General features: G+C 32.7%; 1 protein-coding gene across 2 annotated transcripts in view; it reads left to right on the top strand.

Moving 5' to 3' along the window:
* LOC143258592 (uncharacterized) overlaps positions 1-19055 on the top strand; it is an 81580-nt gene that overhangs the window by 23101 nt on the left and 39424 nt on the right. For both annotated transcript variants that reach the window (XM_076517780.1, XM_076517779.1), the window contains exon 2: positions 11540-11745. In XM_076517780.1, the coding sequence (XP_076373895.1) occupies positions 11540-11745 (206 nt within the window). The remainder of the gene's footprint in view (positions 1-11539; positions 11746-19055) is intronic.

Raw genomic sequence — 19055 nt, 5'->3', positions numbered from 1 at the left:
TTCTACAAATTCTGTTCAATATTTAATAGCAAATACTAAGTTTCATCGGCATTATTAGCTTACATGTTTCGCTTATCTCACATTCGAGTTGTCTGTCCTCACTTTCAAATGCTAATTTAATGTAAGCCTATAATCGCGTTACTAATAGTATTTAAACTGAAAATGTTGCAGAATACATTGATAGAAGCTTTTATGCTTTATTTCCATAAGATGAATATTCATAAATTTTACAGCGTTTAAGCAGCCAAGTAGTGAATGGAAGAAGTAATATATTCGTGAAATGAGATAATAGAAGCATATTAAATAATATTAGTTACTTTCGTGTAACACCAAAGCTCACTGGTAATAACTATCTACACGTATCACTAACGATCATTAGTGAACTAATACTAATTATTATTCTTCATTTATATTTATAAACTTTACTTGGAGTATGCAGACAAGAATTTTATTTAGAATACCAGCATCACTGTTCTAAGGTTCCCCAAAACTGTTTCCACGTGTAATCGTCTTATTCTTATGTGGAATATGTGAACCATAAAAGTAAACACATTTCATTCTACCAGTGATAAGGCAGGGAATAGCAGTTTCTGAGGATAATCCTATTTTCTTCCTTATTTGTAAATCGTTCCTTTCTACCATGACAGGTGCAGAAAGAGCCACGCGCACACGCGCTCATATATATCGATCAGTACTATCCAAACTGATAAGAATTTTTCTATATACGTGTGGATTTTTGATAACATTACCAAATATTTTATTCTCTTCGCCGAATATGTTTTTTTCTCGTCTGTCTCTATCACTCCAGTCTACTAAGGAAGTCAGTGTGCGGAAATTCTGCATCTATTGTATCAGTATTCTAATTTTCTTCCTTCATGGATGGTGAAAGAATTTGTACTGACACGTCTTTCAGTAACTCACGAAAACAGTGGGAACAACAGCTTGTCCGATACGGTTACGTATGCCTTGTCTGCTCGAAAAAAATACAGTTTGGTAATTCTCAAGAAATGACTGTTCTAGCCGTCGTACAAAAAAATTAAATATAACAAAGAAACTCAAAGTTCCCATTTCTTTATAAAGTAAACAAATAGTCGAGACCAAGATGTAATTTACTGAAGTGACTAACCGTAAAGTCTTACTTAGTCTTAACATTGAAAGTACTTGAAATAATCTGAATTGTTTCCTTAAGTTTCAGAATTTCAAACCATAAACATCAAGAAAAATCGACAAAACACGTTAAAGAAAGAAAAATGGACAAATCAAATTAAAAAGGGAACAGTATAAACAAATCGTATTAAACTCAGAACGAGAACGGATTTTGATAGTAAGTTACCCATGTCTCTCATGATTGAGATTTGGAACTAGAAAATGACTTCGTTCTTATATTCAACTGTATTAAACTTGGTACGGTAGATTAAACGTATGGATGTTGAAAACAATACTCAAGATATATTTAAAATGAGTGACGCGGTTCTATTAGAGAGTTTGTTATAACCTCACCATTAAAACTATGAAGTTTTTTCGTTTTATATTATTTTGTTTTATGAGTTAAATTGCTTTCGAATTATCAATTCTGTAACAAAGTTGCTTAGAATTATAGTTGAAATAAAAGCCTACAATTCACTTCTTCATAGGTAGTAATATTTCTCTTTGGCAGTTCTATATATCTCCAACCAGATATATGCATATCCTGTTTCGCATGTCCCCTGCTGGGATGATGGTTTACAGACTAACAAAGCTAAAACGTACGTATCGATTCCTTGTGGCGGGAACAGCAGATAGACCAATGTGGTTTTGCTCCTTGACAAACAAACAAACCATTTCAAAAATAACAAAACAAATAAAAAATCTGCTTCGCCATTATTTTCTTAACCCATGAAACGATAACAAGCAAATGCAAAACGAAATGGTTAAAACCATAATAAAATGTTTAATTTACTTCAAATTAATATACTCTTAATAACCTCACACCTTAATAAAATGGTTAACTTAGTCTGCTTTTTACGTCACATTAATATACTCTTAAAAACCTCACGTCTTAATAAAATGGTTAACTTAGTCTGCTTTTTACGTCACATTAATATACTCTTAAAAACCTCACGTCTTAATAAAATGGTTAACTTAGTCTGCTTTTTACGCCACATTAATATACTCTTAAAAACCTCACGTCTTAATAAAATGGTTAACTTAGTCTGCTTTTTACGTCACATTAATATACTCTTAAATACCTCACGTCTTAATAAAATGGTTAACTTAGTCTGCTTTTTACGTCACATTAATATACTCTTAAATACCTCACGTCTTAATAAAATGGTTAACTTAGTCTGCTTTTTACGTCACATTAATATACTCTCAAGTACCTTTTGTTCTTACACTTTGATCTTTACCATTTTGACGATGAACTAAATTGTGTTCAGAGAATAATCTTACTTTAGTTTAAGGTCCGATGAATGCCTGTGATATAAACGAAGGCTTGTGATATAAAACGGTTTTACGTGGTATGTGTTTGCGTTTTCGTTTAACGAGCGTGAAGATTGTTATGTAGCAACAGTCATCAATTTGTCATTTGGTGAACATTTCTCTGAATTTGGTAAATGTATAATATGTAAGGAATAAAATTATATTAAAGTGAATTCTGCGTCGTGATTTATGAACTATGATGCAAATGCAGGTGTGATTACCAAGTTTTTCGTACTGAAATTTGCACTTTGTACCAGGTATTTTGTTTGCCTTTTCTCATTTTCATTATTTATAATACATAACCAGATGGTTATTATGCCTAAGAACGTTAGATAAGAAAATCTTATGACGCCGCCATAGTTTGTCTTTTATTTTCTCCAAGCAAATAATACTTGTAAAATATATACTTACGTAGAAATTTGCTGATATGCCAGGAAATTTCTCAAATATATATACTTGATAACTTATCTTATAAGAAAATTTTGATTCCACAAGAAATGTATTTTTGGTTATAAGTGTGGAATTGACACTGTTGTATTATTTATATTATCATGATTAAATCTTTCTATTTTTTCATATTTTATAACACAAGTAATGAAAGTATAATTTAATATTAATTTAAAATTCAAAATATTAAGTGTTAAACATAGATATAAATATCACACACGAACTTGACAAATGTATTATTCAATGAACATTATATCGTGATAGTATACAAATATATACATATTTCTTACCATACCATTCATATCAACCAACTGAACAGGGGACTCTGCAGTACGACTAGCTATTGTGTTTCAGTTAATTTAGATAACATAAATCAGAAGTCTAATTAATTGAACCGGCAAATGAACATGAATTACCGCAAAAATTGTGGTCTATAAAACAGGTATTAGTGCATATCGAGACAAGCAGAGATACCTGTTTCAGGAAACTTAATATTTACCAGTATAACTTATTTTACTCTAACTGTACAAAATATACTAAAACAGCGTTATCTGGGCTGTATTTATACGTGATCTTTAACAGTGTTTACAGTAACATACCCTGTCTGTAAACTTTTAAAATTATTTATTAGTGTCCATTATTTTGATTAAGAACTGTTGATTGTCTAATTAAAAAAAATACAACATAATAACTTTTCTTCAGCGAATTAAGCTTCGTAATTCGCGTAAGTTTATGTTGAAATAAAATTATAACAATTTTATCTCCTCTATTTTTGTATTTAAAGAGAAACTTTTAAGTAATCAGGTTTCAAAAAGATGAATAACCGGTTTCGAGTTCTGAATATAATATTCTCCTGTAGAAGCTTTCAGTTACAGATTGTGGATATAGAATAATTCAAACAAAATATGTGGATCAAATAACAGTGTTATTAATATTTAACCTCAACTTAGCTACTTAAAGATATACTATAAAATCGCGAGTGTGTGTGTTTGTGTGTTTTCTTGCTGAGTCTACCGAAGGGTTTAGTTTGGTTTGAATTCGCCCAAAGCTACACGATGGAAGTATTTGTGTTAGTCGTTCCTAATATAGCAATGTAAGACTAAAGGGAAGGGAGCTAGTCATTACCGCCAACCGACAACTTTTGGGCTACTCTTTTACAGACGAATAGTAGAATTGATCGTGCATATAACGCCCCCACGGCTGAAAGGGCGAGCATGTTTGGTGTAACGAGATTTGAACCCGCGACTCTCAGATTACGAATCGAATGCCTTAACCAACTAGCCGGGCCCCCACCAAGGGTAATTGAACCCCTAATTTTAGCGTTGTAACTCCGTAGACTTACCGCTGTACCAACGGGGAACAAAAGATTACGAATTGTGGAAATATAAGTTATTAGATGTGGATTTTCTTGTTACTCTTTGCGCTGCTTACCATCTAATGGTTTCAAAATATTATCAAATCCAGAGAGGTTTCTGAAACGGATCGCGAAAAAAATATTTGTTTGTAAGTAAGCACAAAGCTACACAATGGGCTGTCTGTGTCCTGCCCACCACGAGTATCGAAACCCGGTTTCTAGCGATAGGAGTACACAGACATGCTACTGGGGGGATCGCAAAAAAAATTGTAGTGAATGCTTATTTTCATTTATTAATGATTAACAGTAATATTATGTTTCTGCTGTGTCATTTTTTTTCTTTTCACAAGTTACAAACGTATTGGTTTTGACGGCAAGAAAGAACATAATGTATTATGGAATAGCATTTTGATGTTAAATATTCAATGTATAAGGTAACTGTGGATCCAACGAGTGGTAATTATGAATTCCAGTTTAATGGAATAAAGAATTAAGAATTATAAAATATATAATGTTTCTAATTAACGCACTGATAACTGCCTTTATACGCTCCATTTTCAATCAGAAAATACATTTAAATTGGATAATAAATAAAAATTGGAATCAAAATTATATTGGAATTGGAATTGAATGATTGAAACACGTGTTAACAAGTGATTTGATTGGATAACACTTTCATATTCTGAAACATATAAAGAAGATGCTTTCTATTTTACTCGCCATGGCCAAGTGGGTGGGCGCTTGACTAGTAATCTGAGGGTTGCTGGTTCGATTCTCCGTCGCATCAAACATGCTCGTCCTTTCAGCCGTGGGAGCGTTTTAATGTGACGGTCAATCCCAATATTCGTTGGTAGAAGAGTAGCTCAAGAGTTGGCGGTGGGTGGTGATGACTAGCTGCCTTCCCTCTACTCTTACACTGCTAAATTAGGGACGGCTAGCGCAGATAGCCCTCGTGTAGCTTTGTGCAAAATACAAACCAATTATTTCTAAGAGTCTATTCTGTAATATCGGTTATCGGCGTAGAAATGTTTAAAAAACGTTTTAATATTTATTTGGAAGACATACTTTCTTTTGATACAATAACATTTGTAATATCACTAATAGTTATGTCTAATGACAAATATAATTGTAATATTTCTTTTCCGGCTACACACCACAAGAGTTATTACTGTACCAAATGGCTTATATAAATAGTGTTCCAGCCACTACTGTGTTTGTTGTATACCAACCGGCCTTAAGACCTCTGGATTAAGCGCAACGTGTCTTCGATAATGGATATGGTAAATGTAGTATGGTTGAAATACTATTCTAATTCACCCTTCTCATTATTGAAAATTCACGAGGGGCTAACGCTAGTGTATTTTGACAAATGTAACTCTAATCATGTATTCTCAAGACCACTGGCATGGGTATTAGAACTTTAATTAAAATAAAGAACAAAATGATGTTTCGGCCTTCTTAAGTCATCTTCAGGTTAACAAAGACAATTTGCAACTGACCGTTGCCGGGCGCTTGTCTTAGGAACGAGAGTGTAAACGGGTACGGAACTGTAGATGGCATTACAGTTAAATGTTAGAGCATTAATTACTCTTGGTATAAAGATTTTCCTTTATATTGGTTTAATTTTTGTTTTAGTTGTTGTATAAATAAGACTTCATTGATTTTGCGTTTGTTTATATTTGTTTACCAACTTAGTATTTGGGCATTATCTATAGTTAGATTGTGTTTATTTGATTTGCAGCGTTCAGAAACGTGTGAAGGTGTTTCTTCGTGTTCTTTGAACCTGGTTTTCATATTTCTGCTTGTTTCGCTAATATAGAAGTCGTGGCAGTTGTTGCATTGCATTTTATAAATAATGTTGGTGTTGTGTTTGTCAGTGTAGTTTTTTTACATAGTATGAACTTTAGTTTTGTAACTGGTTTTTGAATAAATTTGGTGTTTACTGGAATGTTGTGTTTTGTTATAAGGTTTTCTAAATGTTGGTTATTTTACGCTAAAATCGGGAATATATCAGAGTAAGGTTTTGTAGATTGTTGTTTCTTGGAATTTATTATTGTTTGTTTGTTTGCTGCATACCAAACTAAAGTGAATGCTATTAATTTCATATTAATCCACCGAACATGTTATAATCATATATTCTCAACACGATTGATATGGGTATTAAAACGTTAAATGAAATAAAGTTCTAATACCATATCAGCCGTATTAAAAATACATTTTTACCTCAAGTGGGTTACTCGTCGTCACGAATAACTGTTATTATTTCTAAGAAATCATTTATGTCTTCGTTTACTCTCAAATTTGGTGCCGTTTTTCACCAAGTGCATAAAAATAAATAAAAATAGTTTTCAAGCCAAGAATACAGTCTAAAGCATATAACTTTCTAACGTAATAAACACGTATAAAATAAGGTAATCTAAAGACGCAAAACATTTAGTCACACAACGACTCTTTTAGCATCAATAAACATAATATTTTTATTAATACTTTATATCAAATGGTATTGGAAGAAGAATTTAGAACAGTAATCTGTTAATCTTTAACTTTAACAATAACATTCTTATAGTTAACGTTTATTTGGATATTAAACTGTGTTCATTCCAGACAATCAAGTTTGGTTTGGTTTGAACTTTGCGCAAAGCTACACATGGACAATGTGAGATCCATAATTTAGCAGTGAGAGACCAGAGGAAAGACAGCCAGCCAATACCATCTACAACTAACTCTTGGGCTGCTCTTTTGCCAATGAATAGTGTGACTGACTATTACATTATGACGTTCTCATGGCTGAAAGGGCAAGCATATTCTTTGACAGGAATTCGAACCCGTTAACAACAGATGACGATTAGAGCGCTATTAAAAAACCAGGTCGTACCATTCTTTTTGTTCCATGTATGTGTACGAAAATCTAATGCTAAAAATTCAAAGTTTAAATCCCGTGTTGATCACACTAAATAGTCTAGGTCAGCTTAACTCTGAAACAAAGAAGTCATGTCCTTCTGAAAAGGTGAACCCAATCGGTTAATACACAATAAAAATGTTTTTATTCCATGTTGGAATTCATTTAACATCTTAAATAACTTTCAATTGGAAGTACCCGGCATAGTCAGATGGACTAAGGCGTTCGACTCGTAATCTGAGGGTCGCGGATGCGAATCATACTCTCCCTTTTCAGCCGTGGGGCGTTATAATGTGACGATCAATCCCACTATTTGTTGATAAAAGAGTAGCCCAAGAGTTGGCGGTGGGTGGTGATGACTAGCTACTTTTCCTCTAGTCTTACACTGCTACATTAGGGACGGCTAACGCAGCTAGCTCTCGTGCAGCTTTGCTCGAAATTAAAAAAAAAAAACAACAACAAACATTTGGAAGTAAGAACCTATTATTATCTTTGAACGTATTATTTTTCTATGTCAAACCATTGTTCCTTAAGTTATGTGCTTTAGGTCTTTATTAATTAAAAAAAAATAATGTTAAATGCTTTAACGGTTTATTAGCGTATCAGACAGCCAAAACTCCTAAAATAATACTGTGTATTAGTTTAATTGTTCAAGTCTATTGTTCTACTATGTATTAGTTTAATTGTTCAAGTCTACTGTTATGATATTAATAATATCATTAATAAAAACTGCAGAGACGCACACAAACTGTTATAAATTTAAAAAATGTAAGCATCGTAGGAACAGAAAGTGAATTTCCAATACGTCACCAATTTTTGTTGCACATGGATTAAACGGCTGGATAAAAAAAAACTCCATGGTTTTTGCATAGCTGTTCCTAATTTTTAAACCGCTGTCCAAAGAGAAAACAGCCGGTCAGTTACAAACGTTGTCATAAGGGTTTAGTCCTATCCTATCAACAGAATAGTGAAACTGGTTATTACTTTTATAACGCACCCATAGCTAAAAATACAGAACATATTGTTTGTTTAAAGTTAAGCACAAAGGTACATAATGAGCATTCTATGCTCTACTCATCGTGAGTATCGAAACCCAGTTTCTAGCGTTATAATTCTGCAGAGATATTGCCGTGCCGCTGGAGACAAAAAAAGAGCATGCTTAGCACTACACCATCTGGACCTCTTATACCACATGCTAATTACTTGGATACGAGCATTCCATTTAATATGAGAATATTTTTTTCTAAATCTCGTTTTTTGAACACAACTAAAAATTAATTATTTCGTTTAATCACAAATGAATGAAAGATTTCTAACAAGAAAAATGCATGAACCAATTACTTATGTACAGAAATTAATGAAATTAAAACAATATATGTTCTATGACGTTATGTAAACATCAGGACTAAACGTTATGATACAAATGAATTGTTGTTAGTATATTTATGATGCTATATGTCTAACGCACATAATTAATATTATGCATTGTTAGATGACAAAATTTTAAGGATGAAAAAAACTAAAAAATCCGGAAAGTAAAATTACATAACGTACCACCTAATTTTCACCTAAAACGTTTTGAACGTAGCGTAGTGGTCAAAGTGGCAAGTTGTGAATCTGAGAAGCCATGTTTCGCGTACCGTTCCTAAAAAAAAAAAAAAAAAATCTCAACTGAACTATGAATTCAGTGGTACGTTGTAAAAATTGCATTCAAATTTCTCTCTTTCCTTAGTTTTGGTTGTTTTTATATTTCGCGTAGAGCTACAGGAGGGCTATCTGCATTAACCGTCCCTAATTTAGCAGTGTAAGACTAGAGGGAAGGCAGCTAGTCATCATCATCCACCGTAAACTTTTAAGCTACTCTTTTACCCACAGGAAGAGGAATTGATCAACACATTATAACGCCCCACATCTGAAAAGGTGAGAATGTTTGATGTGACGAGGAATCGAACCCAGGCCCTTCCGATTAAAAATTCAGCACTTTAACCACCTGGCTATGTCTTTCATAAAAGTCGGTTGCTTATTATCTGCTTTATTCCTATTCTTTCAGTTAAGAACATAGCTTAAACCCAATTTTTTAAGCTATATTCTTAACTGAAAGAACAGTTAGGGTAGATAGTTTGTTTCTACGGATTTAGTTTCGATACCTCTCGGTGGACTCAGAGATAGCCCGATGTGGACTCAGAGATAGCCCGATGTGGCTTTGCTATCAGAAAGCACACACACACTCTTTCAGTTAAAAATTAGGGATAGCTAGCGTATATAACTATCGCTATAAATCAAACAAGCTACAAAAATGATCCCAATTTGGCATCATGTAAAGGGGAAAAAAAATCTTCTGTGTAAAAAGCAAAGAGTTATTTCGTAAGTTAATTAAGTTCTTAGTGAAATATGTCTTGTGTTAGTTTATTTATCGACGTTGTGAAAGATTTATTTTTGAAATAAAAATTAGTAAATACAACAGTCGACTGTCAGGTTGTTTGTTATTCGTTTAAGATCTATAATCATTTGCCAATAGTGATTCTATAAAGAGTAACTCCCATAAGTAAGAGTGGGAATCATTTTCTAATGAGCTATAAGACACTTGAGAATTGAAATTAATAATAATAATGATACGGATCAGAGGTCACGATGAAAACAAACAAATTGTTTTCTATCTTCAGTTGTTTTTGTTTTTAGCACAAAGCCAAATTGTTTGCTATATATGTATGTATGTTGTTTCCGCCCGAATTTTGGCTATAAGCTGTTTACTGCTAAGTCACCGAGAATCTTTACATAACATCCGATAGTAAGGGCGCTCGACTCAAGAGTCGGGGATTTGAATGTCATCACTCAATATGTTTTCCTCCTGTTATAATTTGACGGTCAAAGTCTCACTACATTTATTTCGATTAGAGTAGACAAAGAGTTGATGTTTGGTAGTGAAGACAAGTTGCCTTCCTAGCTGATCACTTCTAAATTAATGACTGCTAACACAGATAGCTCTCGCGTAGCCAGTGTGAAATTTGACAAGTTTTTTTTTTTTTTTAAATATGGGAACTTCCTTAAAGAAGAAATTTACTTCTGTTAAATACGTCAGAGTTAACATTCAAAATGTTACATAAAAGTGTAATTTAGACAGTTCTTACGATGTGACGTAGTTTCAGACACGACTGTATTGTTTTGTTTTTGAATTTCGCGCAAAGCTACTCGAGGGCTATCTGTGCTAGCCATCCCTAATTTAACAGTGTAAGACTAGAGGGAAGGCAGCTAGTCATCACCACCCACCGCCAACTCTTGAGCTACTCTTTTAACAACGAATAGTGGGATTGACTGTCACATTATAACGCCCCCACGACTGAAAAGGGAAACATGTATGGTGCGACGGGGATGAGAACCCGCGACCCTGAGATTACGAGTCGCACGCCTTAACCCACCTGGCCATGCCGGGCCGCTTCAGACGTGATAATAAAAACTTTAAATTGCAATAAATGTCATTAATTATAGTAAAATTAAAAGTGTGTTTGTAAAAATTCTATACATTTTTTCAGGAACCTAAAAAAGGTAAGTTCTGGAGTGTGAATAATTGAATTTTCTATGGTAATTGAGTTGAAAATAAAAATAAAAAAGACCCGTCGAATGAAACACGGAGTAAGCCTTTTTATATATTGGGAACAAATAAATTTTATAATTAACAAGTCTGAATATTTTTTGCACTGTAATAATTGATACTGGAAGAAAAATAGTCAACAAATTTTAAGATTTCAATTTGAAGTAAATTCGAGAATCCGAACCAACTTGTGGCTAAATTGAAAGCGTGGAAAATGAAAGGGAAGAAATCAGTCAGTGTATGTGATTTTCTTTTTTAGAAAAAAAAAGTTTCCTTGTTTGCATTTAATAAACTTTCGATAAAGCGATGACTGTTTTATTCATATATATACAGTCTTATCCAATAGCATGTTTCAAGTGTCTGCACATGACAGCTTCCGAAAAGGAACAATGCTGTAGAAGATATTTTTCTTGAATAATTTAATACTTGTTCATAGATGTAATTATAGATTGTATATATATATATATATATATATAATCCAAATCTCATGCAATCTATAGCTTTAGGAATATTTTCTCAAAAAAATCTATTCTTTCAATTCAGTAATGTAGTATCGTAGATTTAATTACTAAAATTTTAATAATTCAAAAATGTTCTCAAAGATACCGCTTCTCTTCATATTTCCCAAGAAAATCTGTATTAAGTATATATTCCTAAATGTAAACTTCCTAACTCAATATATTTTCAATGGAAACAAATAAGTCTTATTATAAAATTAGCTTCAGACCAACTAACATATAACAACGAGCCACTGATTTGTGATAGTAAAGAATTCCTCTCTTCCCTACAGCAATATCCGGAGTTCAGATAATGTCGCTGGACTTTCCAGATGATATCCACTCTGGTTCGGACCTGACACTACGCTGTCACTACAACTTGGAAGGCGAGAGTCTTTATTCAGTCAAGTGGTACAGGGATGATATGGAGTTTTTCCGCTTTGTGCCACGAGATAATCCACCGAAACAGTTCTTCCCGCTCGAAGGCATTGACGTTGATGTAAGTTCATCTTTTAAATGGCTCTTTTCCTTGATCTATGTATCACTTTTACTACTGAGTTTAAACTATGTTGCCTGCTCCCACTGCGAACGCATCATTGATCAAACCATTTTTATGAACACAGGATTTTCCTGTCTTTCTCTCCATTTTTCTCAAATTGCTATAAAATATTTCTTTCTGTATTTCTTCAGCAATTTTTCACGTAATGTATATCTTTACCTTCTCAAATACTTACTTGTCTGTTTAATGTCTTTCTCTCAATTTGTTTATCAGTCTATCTTTCTTGTCTTATTTTTATTTGTGATTCAGTCTGCCCATTCACGTGGATCAAGTGTTGTGAAAAGTAGACATATCGCTTAATTTGTTAAATGTACACGTTTCATTGAAACTAACTACCTCAACTTCACAAATTTTGGTATCACAAAAAATCAAGTTTAAAGTCAATAAAATAAAAATAACATAATTTTTTTCAAATATTTTAAATATGGGATATTTTTTAAATTGCGAATTAAAACATAAGTTGTACTGACATGTTGAATCAAAGTGTCATGTCTTTAAATAACAGAAACAAATTGCGTAGAATATATTATTTCTCTTACTTCTAATAAAATTTAGATTTAATATTTGAGTAACAAGAATTTCGTTTGCCATGAAGAACAAGAATTAACTGTTTGTTGAATTTTGCGAAATGCTAATAGAGCAGGATCATTCATTGGCAATTTTTTAGGCTATGCATTATATCAACAAAAACTGGAACTTACCAAAACATCATAACGCCCACACGGCTAAAAGGGCAAGCATATTAGGTGAGAGGATTTGAACCACGACCCTCAGGTTGGAGTCAATAGCCCTAATCACTGAACCAAACCAGGCCGGAATTAACAGTGTTTTACGATTCAGGAATAATAAATGTTCTCCACCCGTCAACTTGTTTTGAAAAAAGGAAGACAAAAACAAAAATGCTGTAATATGAGAAGTTTGTCTACAACTGACGAGCAAAAATTATTTACTTACAACAACGATTGTTTCACCTTTAATGAAACCATCATAGTTTAAAGTTGAAGAATCTAACTTAACATAACAACCAGAGATCATTTGGTCCATTTTGGCTGTCCCATTCTCTAAGCTAAATTAGAACTATTAAAAACTCAAAGCCAACCCTTATCACTCATATATCTATCAAACGTTTTTTAAACTTATTCAAATTTATTGCCGCCTCAAAATAGGAAGGCAACCATTCGACAGGCCAACCACCCTATTTGAAAAACAAAATTGTCTCATCTGAAGACGGCTTCTACCTTGCCTACACCTATATTTGTGTCCCATTGTTCTATAATTCTCGCTGTTGAGTACGAAAAATGTTAATGCGCCAACATTATCAATTCCTTTAACAATTTTAAACACTTCAATCAGATCTCCCTAACTCTTTTTCAAGAGAAAACAATTTTAAGGGTTTTAATATTTCCTCATATGACAACCCATCCATTCCAGGTACCATTTGAGTAACTCTTCTCCAAACCTTTTCCATTAATTCAATGTCTGTATGGAGCCCAAGATTGAACACAATACTCCAAATGTGATCTAACCAGTGACCTATACAAAGAAATTATAATCTCTTTAAACTCCTATTTAATATTTTTGTAGATACAATCTAAAATCCTATTTGACCTACTGCTAGGAACAGTACATTGCTTGGATGGATTAAGAGGCTGATCAACTGTTACATCACGATCTTTTACTTTTATGGCACTGTTAAGATTATTCCCATCAAAATTATACTTTCAATTCAAATTGATAACTCAGATGGAGTATATTGCATTTATTATAATTGAAACCCATCTGTCATTTATTTCCTCAAATTATAGTTGTTTTGAATTAAGCACAAAGCTACACAATTGGCTATCTGTGCTCTGCCCACCACATGTATCGAAACCCGAGTTTTAGCGTTGTAAGTCCGCAGACGTCTCGCTGAGCCACTGGGGGGCATTTCCTCGAATCATTACATGATCTAAATCCTTTTTGCAAAGCAGCAGCACCCTCTTCATCGTCAGCAACACCCAAGACCTCGATATCATCAGCAACTTTAAGTAATTTAATAATTTATTGAGCATTCCTTCATCCATGTCGTTAATGTAAATCAAAAAGAAAAATGGTCCTAAGACTGAATCCTGAGGTACACCACTTCCAACATTAATCCAGTTTGACTGAACTCCATTTATAACAACCTTCTGCTTTCTTCTATCAAGCCAACCTTCTAACCAATTAATTAACTTATCCCTCACACCTATAGAGATAAGTCTCTTTATTAATCATTTATATGCCACTTCCTCAAATGCTTTCTGATTATCTGGATACACCAGATCACACTTTTTCCATCGTCAACATATGAGTAACATTTTCAAAGCATATAAAAAGATTTGTAAGTGAAGATTTTTCCTTCGTGAAACCATGTTGACTATCTGATAAAAATTCTAAACATTGTTATATGACTTTGCAAAGTACATTTATCAGACTTTTGGAAAAAAAATTCACAATTGATGAAAGATTAATAGGCCTATAGTTACTAGAACAACTTCTATTACCTCTCTTGAAGCTAGGAAGGACACTAATTTCCTATCTGCTGATACTTGTCTATTAGTCTTGGGACCTTATCATTCTTTAAACTTTCAGTTTTATTTTAACAAGCTCAGAATTTACGCTCTTTCCTTGTTCAATTTTGTTTTCATCTATCAGCTGTTCAAGTTGAGGAATACTGCTTAAGTCTTCATTAGTAAAAACTGAAGAAAAAGTAAAATTTAACAACCTAGTCATTTATAATCATCAGATACAAGACTTTTTTTGTCATCCCTCAAGGGACCTACCTTCATTCTAATATTTTATTTGTTCTTAATGTGCTTTTAAAAAATATTTTTACTGTTAATTCTTATCTTTTCAGCGCAATTTTTTTCATACATCCTTTTGGATGTTTTAATTTCCTGTTTAACCAATTTCTTGATCTTATATTATCTTCTATAATATCAGTCAGTTTAAATTAGTTAAATTTGTGATGCTTTTATTTAATTTCATATAGTATTCTCTTTGAACGTCTTATCTTTAAAATTTTTCCACATTTATTCAGTGTCTCCCAATAACAAACATGCCGAATTAAAAAATATATTATTGTTGCATCCCTTCAAATTTTTTAAAATTTGAATTAAAATATCAGTCACTGAAAGTCACTGTTAGTCATAGTTGACGCATCTCTTGTATGCAAAAGCTTAAGCTCCTTTTGGAATTCTGTTTTCACTACCCACAGCTTATATTTGTTTTTGTGTATTTCTTCAACTTTAGTCAGGACAGTCTCCAAATTTTCTCCAACTTGCAAACTCTACATATAAATTGAATATTCTCATTACTAGCTTCTTCAAAAGTACATAGTGGTCCAGAGTTCCCAAATAAAACTCATTCATTGCATCTGTTGCATCTTTGAAACTGGGAACGCTTCACCCCCGAACTAATCTTACAGATTAGAAAATAACTTATCAACAAACACTTAAGTATTTTCTTAGTAGTGGAAACAAAAATTTTGCTCTATCACGTCAGTTTAAAATAACTTTACTGTAAAAATAACAATGCACTCGGATCGTTCTGCTGTTGTTGGTTATTTTGTTTCTCTGTGGTTTGGACCTGGACACACAACTCAGTGGTCTGATGATTTTGAGACTCGTCAAATCTCTTTCATGAACTGAGTATGAACATCTAGAAGTCATCCCTTCTGCAAAAAAAGTGTAACCTTCATTCTACCAAGGAATCCGATCTTACAAGGCTTGTTAAAAATGTTTTATTTAGGTTGTAGCAATATTTTATTACAATAAAGATCAGCAGCTAGAATATTCCGTATTTATAAATCTTCTGGTTTGTCTTAGATTATATGAAAATGCTAGTGCTATTGGTCTGTTTTCATCTAAGACATATGCTTAAATTTGTGAAACAACCCAACACAATGGCAAATGGCAAAGTTTTAAGGCTTAACGTGAAGAGGTCAATATTGAGAAATGGAAGCAGTTTTGGGGTTATTTACGGTTGTCTGTGTACTAGCCACTTCAGCTATATTTTGGAATACACAGTACAGGACATTAGTAAATGAAGTTTTTTGTTTTTCTTTTCTCAAAGATTTCATCCAGCCATGTTTCAAGCAAGCCCTAATCTCTCTTGATTCAGAGTGACAGTCATATTGACTTATCCTTACTACCGTGTGTGTACACGTAGGCGCAAGATAAATGAAAGGATGTGCACACATACCATCACTAATGTGATTCCTCATATTCAAACATCATAAAGAAAACAGACTCATAAGATCAGCTTCCATGCCTAAATGTGGTCAGAATAAAAGAATCAATGACGAGTTCTGTGAAACAGAGCTAAACATAGCCAAATAATTAGCGTCCAGAATTATGGATCAATACTTTGAAGTTATGTATGAGTTATAAATGTGACAGCCAAATCTCACTATTTGGCCAGATAAGGGAGGTCCGAAATTTGGCAGTCAATGTCGTTGAGTAACAGCATCACCTATAATCTATCAGTTCAAAATTAGGTGCGTCTAGAACAGAAAACCCTTGAGTAGTTTCCACGGGTATTTTGAAAAAGAAATAAAACGTAAAATGAAAGAAAGTTGAATGTGAAATTATGAGACATGTGAAATTTGATGTTTTTATGGGTAAAGTATAAGTAAGAATATTTGTAATTTCTGGTCATTTTGAACATTTTCAAAAGTTTTCGTGTAAGATATTAATACAACTTATGCATATAAAGAAATTCGATGATTTAGGAAACTTGTAATATTGATCTCTGTCCTTTTTGTTGGTGCTGCTGGTGGTGATATTTCAGGTGATATCATGCTGACACGTCACTTTTAGGTTAGCAATAAGTCATTGTGATGGAAATAGGCATCACTAACAGGTATAATTAGAAACGAAAAAAAAACTATCATCTACAGGGATCATTAATGAAATAAAAAACAAAATTTTAAAGCAACGTAAACAGAAATAAACAATTATAACTTTGGTGATGTGAAAGTATTGATGTCAGAATAAAAGAGCAAATAATTATAATTATTATAATTTTAATTTTAAATTTACGGTTACACATTTTACGTGTTTCTTTGACAAGATACGTGAAATGTTTTTAGGTTTTACCACTTGTCATTTATTTTTTCTATAATTAATTAATGTGTCTAATAAAATAATCAATTATTAAAATTGCTTTTGTAAATGAGTTTACAAATAACTTATCTTGAAAGTTAGTTTTGTAATCGATAGAAGTGTATATAATATTTTTATCACAAATCCTAAAATGGCCTGGCACTCGACATGCAGTTACCGGCTCGTTAGTTCGAATCCCCATCACATGCTTACCCTTTTAGCCGTGAAGGAGATATAATGTGTGGGGTCAATTCTAGTATTTGCTGGGGAAAAAGTAACCCAAGACATGGTTGATTAACTGCCTTCCATCCAGTCTATCACTGCTGAAGTAGGCTTGGCCAGGGCAGAAATCCCTCCTGTAATTTTTCGCGAAATTCTAACCAAGACAGCCGAAACAATTCATAAGAATAACATTTTTGGATATTAAGTTATAACTTCATATATTTTTACAGCATAACTGAGAAGCGGGTTATAACTTCATTTATTTTTACAGCATAACTGAGAAGCGGGTTAGTTCTGACGAGCTTGGATCCAATTCATAATTCTACAATATATTACCTGCACTTTAAGCTGTAAGCGTTTTATAAAAATAACAATCAGTTTCATAGCTGGTTTGCGGATGGTAAGGTATTGACCACTAGCTGTCTTCCTTGTAGTCGGTAGTTCAAAATTTGGGCTTGAAGCAAAAAAACCTAAGTAGCTTTGTTATAAATACAAAAACACAGATGCAAATAATACATTATTTGATGAGTTAACCATTATCGAAAGAGTAAGTACACGATCAAACTTTCGGCTAATGGTAAACAATTATCCTCAATACCCACGATCACTGTAAAAACTATTCTTAAGCCAATATTTTATAATAACGAACTATACGCTATAGACTTCAATAACTTATAACTAATCAGAGACTGGTGTATCCAAATCTAAAAATGTAAAACACGAAAACAAGGAATTTTGAAATCAGAATATTAGATATAGTAAATTATTAGGCAAGAAATGTAATAACTTAGTAATAGTAGCATGCTTTGAAAAAAGTTTTCAATCGAAACAAAACCTGTATATTTTCTTCAGTTGAAAAGCAGTTCCAAAAAGGTTATAGAGAAAAGTAGAGAAGGTGTAGAAATCTGAATAACTGGGATTGTTATGTTTATTTTATAATCTGTTCTAAGCCTAAAACGCGGGTGTTGACATGACCTCATAGCCTTGTATGCTTAAAACAAAACAAAATTCGACGTATTTCTTAGCTATGTTTAATTTGTAATTAACTATAAAATAATGTGAGAAAAGTGAATACTGTGTTTTACCACTTTATCCTACTTACACCGTGTGAAAAAATATATATTTTATAAACATCCTAACTTATCCTAACTTTAGTTTAATGACAGAATATTAAAAGGACCTAAGTTAAGAACGGTTATTTATTTATTACACTTACACAAGACCTAACGTTACATATCAGACAATCTATTATATTAAAAGAGGGAATAGTTAATCCTTTACGTTTTGTACAAACAGGTAGAAATACTTTGAATTTTAAATACGTATTCGCAATGCACGAGAGAATATTTAAATTAGGGTTTCAGACATCGTAAAGTAGGCCTTTACATAAAATCTTTTTAAGGAATAAGATATAAAAATTCTCAACAGTCGATGTAGAATTTAGTTCAGATTTCTTGAAAAGTGTCATAGCTACACAAAAATGTTTAATAATGAATAAAAATATCCTCATAGTTTTAATTAAAATATTTTAAACATGGATTAATTTGTATGTGTGTAAAGTGGGAAGTGAGGAAACAAAATGTACTCAACTAACATCACTATTATAAATAATGACTCATAATCTTATCTTTTTAGATCTTTAATTACTTATAATTGTAGTTCAGCTCCTATTAAATATGGACACGTTTTGGATTTTGAGCTATGGATGCGTTATAAGAGAGATAGTCATTCCCATTACGTGGATGTTACGGTGCCACTGACTGCCTGACTTATTTCTCTCTTGCCACTAGATTAAAATTTGGGAATGTGGCGGATACACTATTTAATAAACAGTTCTGTAATCAACTTGACAGGAAATCCTTAAGACACTAGTGGAGGTAGTAATTATTTCTGTGATTAGCTTCA

This window comes from Tachypleus tridentatus, chromosome 8 (assembly GCF_004210375.1).
Source record: "Tachypleus tridentatus isolate NWPU-2018 chromosome 8, ASM421037v1, whole genome shotgun sequence".
Classification (NCBI taxonomy): domain Eukaryota; kingdom Metazoa; phylum Arthropoda; class Merostomata; order Xiphosura; family Limulidae; genus Tachypleus; species Tachypleus tridentatus.
The sequence above is the reverse complement of the archived record's forward strand: the minus strand, read 5'-3'. Positions and strand labels throughout refer to the sequence as shown.